The sequence below is a fragment of the Artemia sp. Qi Xiang Cuo genome, chromosome 9, assembly GCF_049724085.1.
Source record: "Artemia sp. Qi Xiang Cuo chromosome 9, ASM4972408v1, whole genome shotgun sequence".
NCBI classification, from domain to species: Eukaryota; Metazoa; Arthropoda; class Branchiopoda; order Anostraca; family Artemiidae; genus Artemia; species Artemia sp. Qi Xiang Cuo.
In genome coordinates, this window is record NC_142802.1 from 23,529,975 (window position 1) to 23,535,816 (window position 5,842).

General features: G+C 37.1%; 1 protein-coding gene across 1 annotated transcript in view; it reads right to left on the reverse strand.

Moving 5' to 3' along the window:
• Positions 1 to 5,591, reverse strand: part of LOC148948460 (uncharacterized) — a 521,750-nt gene extending 516,159 nt beyond the window's left edge. Inside the window, exon 1 of the mRNA XM_089094386.1 lies at positions 5,460 to 5,591. Coding sequence (XP_088950512.1) covers positions 5,460 to 5,482 — 23 coding nt within the window. The 5' untranslated portion in view covers positions 5,483 to 5,591. The remainder of the gene's footprint in view (positions 1 to 5,459) is intronic.
• Positions 5,592 to 5,842: the final 251 nt, after the last annotated feature.

Here is a 5,842-nt window from a genome sequence, read left to right on the forward strand (position 1 = left end):
CCCCCCCCCGGGGACCGCGGGGCCGAAGGCCGGCCGGCCGCGGGCGGGACCCCCCCCTGGGAGGCCGCGGGAAGGGACCCCCCCCCGGGAGCCGCGGTGGAAAAACAATAGTTGTCGTCACTGCTATGGGTTAGTTGAGTTAGGTTAGTTTAGTGCTTGGGTTAGAGGAAAGGTTAGGTGATGATGGTTAGTCAGGTTAGGTTAATTTATCCAGACCAAGTTGATTGCGATAGTCAAGGCCTAGTTTATATAATTATCACAACCCCCAGGAAAAAAACATTCCCCTGAACATAACCCCACGGAACCTATAAATGAGAAAAAAGTAATGGGCAAATATCCCCTCCCCCACCACATCACTAAATTGTCCAAGTTCTCATAACATTTAAAAACAAAGTTAAAAAATTTATTTAAATTAACTAAGTGCATCCTTTTTGAATCGTATAAATTATAATTACGGCAACATTAACAAGGAAAAAGCCGTCCGCTGGGGGATCTTACTCGAACCCCCCAGAAAAAAAACCTACACCTGAAAATCGAATACCCGAATGTTGACCAGACGCGAGGCGCTGGGGACAAAGTAAAACAATGTTAATTTGAAAATAAAAAATGAAAACAGAACGTACATGGCAAACTAGAGTTTCCAAGAAGTCAACATCATCAATAGTAACCATTCTATTTGTTTGAAATGTGTTCTGGACCTTTCTGATAATTTAATCACATTGCATACCCGTTATATACGAAATCTCAAGGGCGAATTGTTATGTAACGGGAAAATCATATGTAAGCACGTCTCTGATTGGCTGAGAAGGAGGATGTATCCGACTCGATGATTGGCTGAGAAGGAAACACGTGATCTAACTGTTTCCTGTTCCAGGACACCTTGACATTCACCCCTAGCATGCACTTGTCCAAAACAACAATAATAAATAAATCCCTCAGGCCTAAAGATTAAAGAAACCTTAATGTTTCATAATTCTCCCCTTCGTGAATCAATAATTCCCCTTAGCGATTATGTAAATCAAGTTCTCAGGACAGGCTAGCCAAACAACAAAGAAGCCATGTTTGTTTCATAATTCCCCCCTCCGTGAATCAATAATTTCCCCTAGCGATTATGTAAATCAAGTTCTCAGGCCAGTGCTAGCCAAACAACAATGAAGCCATGTTTGTTTCTTAATTTCCCCTTCGTGAATCAATAATTTCCCTAGCGATTATGTAAATCAAGTTCTCAGGGCAGGCCAGCTGGAGAAAAACATCAAATAAATCGACCTTGGAAAAAGAGGTCATTGAGCGATTACGTAATCTTTCCCCCTAGGGACTCTATAACCATATTGTTTCATAATTCCCCACGCTCGTGAATCAATAATTCCCCCATCGATTATGTAAATCATCCCTCATGTCATTCGCACGTGGCCAAACAACAACAGATCGATTGACCTTGACACACCCCCTCGATTAGACTCGATCGATAATCCTTGAATAAATTATGTCCCCCATCGATTATGTAAATCACCCCTCGTGTCATTCGCACGTGGCCAAACAACAACAGATCGATTGACCTTGACACACCCACATTAGACTCGATCGATAATCCTTGAATAAATTATGTAAACTAAATTGTAGATGGCAGCAGGGGTGAATCGTGGGGTCAATAGGGTCACTTCTACTAAAAGGGCACCAGAACTTTTAATTTCCGTTCCAATAAGCTCTCCCACGATATTCTAGGACCACCGAGTCGATAAAATCACCCCTGGGAAAAAAAAACAAAAAAAAACAAATAAACACGCATCCGTGATCGTTCTTCTGACAAAAAATGCAAAATTCCACATTTTTGTAGAAAGGTGCTTGAAACCTCAACAGTAGGGTTATCTTATACGCTGAATATGATGGTGTGATTTTCTTTAAGGTCCTATAATTTTTAGGGGGTCTTTCTCTCTTTTTTCTAAAATCATCCAAATTTTCTAAGGCACGTAACTTATGAGGGGTAAGACTAAACTTGATAAAACTTATATATTTGAAATCAGCATTAAACTCTGATTCTTTTGATGTATCTATTGGTATCCGTTTTTTAGAGTTTAAGTTACCATAGAGCCGGGTCGCTCCTTACTTACAGTTCGTTACCACGAACTGTTTGATAAAAAAAACAAAAAACAAATCAAATCATTGCATAAAGTAATTTTGTCAGAGACTGAATTTTGACAAGAAAAATGGAAAAAATGGAAAGAAAAAAATAGAAAGAGAAAAAAATAGAAAGAAAAAAGTATTTGGTCAAATTACTGGTTTATTATCTTACTGCAATCGCTTATCCTTTGCAGTGGTTAATTCCTAGAGAGCACAATTTTTGCGCATAAAGTGAATTCAAATTATCATTTATTCATATACCTGTGGAGGGAGTTTCTTTGGGAAGGGGTTGGGAAAGTAAAAAGAAAATACAAAACATGTGAATTACATAAAAAATAAGCAATATTATGCGGCACGCATGATAAATGCGTGCCGGCATTTATCATACGCTCATTCATGAATAGCATCTTATTTGTTTTGAGAAACCCTTCTGGTCTGAAAATTGCTAAGATATGGAATGACTAATTTGTGTACTCCAATTATAAATCATGGGAACGAACTAGGAACACTGGGCCTTTCCAGTTTTTCCACAGATGCAACCATTTTTTTTAAAAAGGATCATATTGATAGTTCATAGGTTTACAAAGGTAAACCTTTAGAAATGTTCACAGCTTTTTTCAGGGAAAGGAAATCGTCAGCGGAGGTCTAGAATAGGCGAAGTCGTTCCTAGGGGGAGCGGGTCAGCTGCCCCGGGTGCCACGGCTGGAGGGAGGGGGCGCTATGGCTGGGAGATTGCCCATTTTGATCAAATTTTTCACTTTGATTCGGCTTTTGTCGGTTATATTTGAGTCGGAAGGGGGGACATCCTAAAACAAAAAGTGGTACATTTTTAGATTGTTAATTTTATGTTTATTTTCATGATTGGGCTTACGTTATTGATAGTTCAGCCCCATTCCCCTCTAATCCTCTCATATAGCCTTAGGTTGTATAAAGAACTAACCAAAAAAAAAAAAAAAAAAAAAAAAAAAAAAAATCATGGAATTTTTACTTTGTAATATGCTGCAAGTATCAATGAATTATATTTTCTTGTTTATTCCCATTTTTATCTGTTTTGAATCAATTTTCAACATTTATTATGAAACTTTTTTCTACATTGCCTAAGGTAATATGAGAGGACTAGACAAGGGGCTGGGGATGAATTGTCAAAAAAGCGAACCAAACCATCAAAATAAGCACAGAATTACCAATCTAAAAATACCAATCTAGCATGTCCCCTTCTGAAAAGGCCCAATTCTAGACAATTACCAAGTTTTAGATATGAAAAACATTTTTTTCGACACCAGAGAATTCATTTTCAAGATAAATTCTCGATCATCATCGAGAATTCATTCCAAGATCCCTCTAATGAGCTCATATAGCCCTAGGTTATGTAAAAAAACATAGTAATATATGAAAATTGATTCAATACAGATTCAATGATTCAATACTCCATATTATAAACTAAAAATTGATCATTTTTTTGGTTAGTTTCTTTATACAGCCCAGGGCTATATGAGACCATTAGAGGGGGGCTGGGGATAAATTGTCGAAAAAAAAAAAAAAAAAAAAAATGGAAATAAAATTAACAATATGAAAGTGTCTGTTTTTTGGTACTTATCTGTTAGCCAGTACACACTCGAGAATTTGGTTCTGTAAAATCAGACAATAACCATTTTATTGCTGTTTGTATACGGAGACAATTAGCTTCGGCTCCGTGGAAAACTATATTGTAGCTATATTTTAATAAATATTTAGTTGGGATTTCGCTTGGTTAGGTTACATTTTGCAAGCAGCCTCGCTATACTTAATCCCCAACCCTCCCTAAAGTGCAAATATACAGCCCAAATTATATATATATCCTATATCTCCCAAGCGTCTCAGTTGCTTCAACCCCGTACCAGTAGATCCAAACTGTTGACTGTGTACTAACTAACCGATAAGTACCCTTTTTTCCAGGGCGTCTCCTGAAAAGCCGCTATTTTAGACCTTTACTCAAATGATTTCTACAACAGGGGCCAAGCTAGAGTTTTAAGTTTGGGGGGGAGATATAAGGTATGTGCTGACAAAATCGTCCAGTGTGCCAACAAATGCGGACACATAAGCTAAATTAAGACGCCAAATGCCCCCAAAGTTCCAAGGAGTCGGCACGCAGTGCCAACACCTTGGAAGTTTGTGGGGGGGGGGTTGTTGACCCCACTTAGCTCCTGTTCTACAATATTCTATTTAAAAAAAAAACATGACATGTCAAAGCAGAAATATTTTGTTGGGCTGGAGAGAGGAAGGGAATGGCACCAGTAAACATCTCCCCGAATCTAGATCCATTCCTAGGCGCTAGCCTAAAATTTTGTTGATACAATATTTTAGCTATCGAAAGCCACTATACAGTAACTCCAGCAAAATTCTGATGTTGTGATCAAGCAGAGCTTCCAAATGATGATGCATCATAAAGAGGCATTTTTAGGGGGGCAGAGGGGGCAGTTGACCCAGGCGCAGAAATTTCAGGAGCGCAATATTTCAAATAAATAATCTAACGGTTATACTCATTTTGTATTTTTTTTTTAATTGTATTTTTATTAAGGTAAAGGAGAGACAGTTAATAAATAAAAGGGTACTGTTTTGCTTAATGGTACACAGCGCTATAGATTCTATCAAAGAAACTAGTCAAACGGGAGGGACAGATACCCAGTTATAATGGTTTATGAAACCAATTTGGGCTGTATAATTGCACATTAGGGGGTGGGGGGTAAAGCATAGATTATATTAAATACATAACCTAACCTAGGTACCTTTCCCCCCTAAACCCCAAAAAACAACAGTTTAGATATTGTAAATTTAATAAGAAACCACGCTTTGCGATTAATAGCAATTACCTGCTTTACGGGTCGCCATGCTAAATTGATATAGTGTCTATTGCCGTGTGTACAATTAAGCAAAACAGTACCAATAAAAGTAAATAATGAATTATTAATTAATTAATAAAATAAAAATAAATTAAAAATTAAAAAATAATTAAATGTTGATAATTAAAAATTATCAATTAAAACAATTTAATTAAAATAATTAATAATGAATAAAATAATTTAAATAAGAAACATAAATAAAAAAATTAAATATCAATTACTTAATGAATTGAAAAGAATTCATAAATATATACATTTTTGTTAAAAAGTGACCTAAAAATTTTGTGAGAGACGGCGGGGGGAGGGGGTTAATCAAGATTTTGCCCCGGATGCCAGAGACCAGAACCGCCACTGGCAGGACGTTATTATCGCTTTCTAGGTGTTCATATTGCGTTGGCCATCGGTAGAACTAAAATGCTTGTAAAACTCTTTCTCTAGCTAAGTACTTAATTTTGGACTTACATTTTTAAGGTACGAAAATCCATCAGTGCAGCCACATGATCCAGTCAAATTAGAAGAAACCGCCCCTCACATCCACCTTAGTTAAGCCAGTACATTAGCCGGCAACAGAATGAAGAACGTCTCGGAAATCTTTGGGTGTTCAGAACTAAGAGCTGCGTAAAACTGTGCGTAGATCAAATGACTTGATATAAAACAACCGAATGTTTACTAACACTGGGGATTTTTATAACCTGGACATATGGCATTTTCCTGTTTTTAAGTATCTATTTTATAGTCAAAATATCAACAAAAATACTAGTGTGTAATGAGTATGTCTGCTCGCATTTTGTTTTGTTTTTAATCGAAGCCGGGACGTCATTAATATTGATTATAGCGCGTGAAAC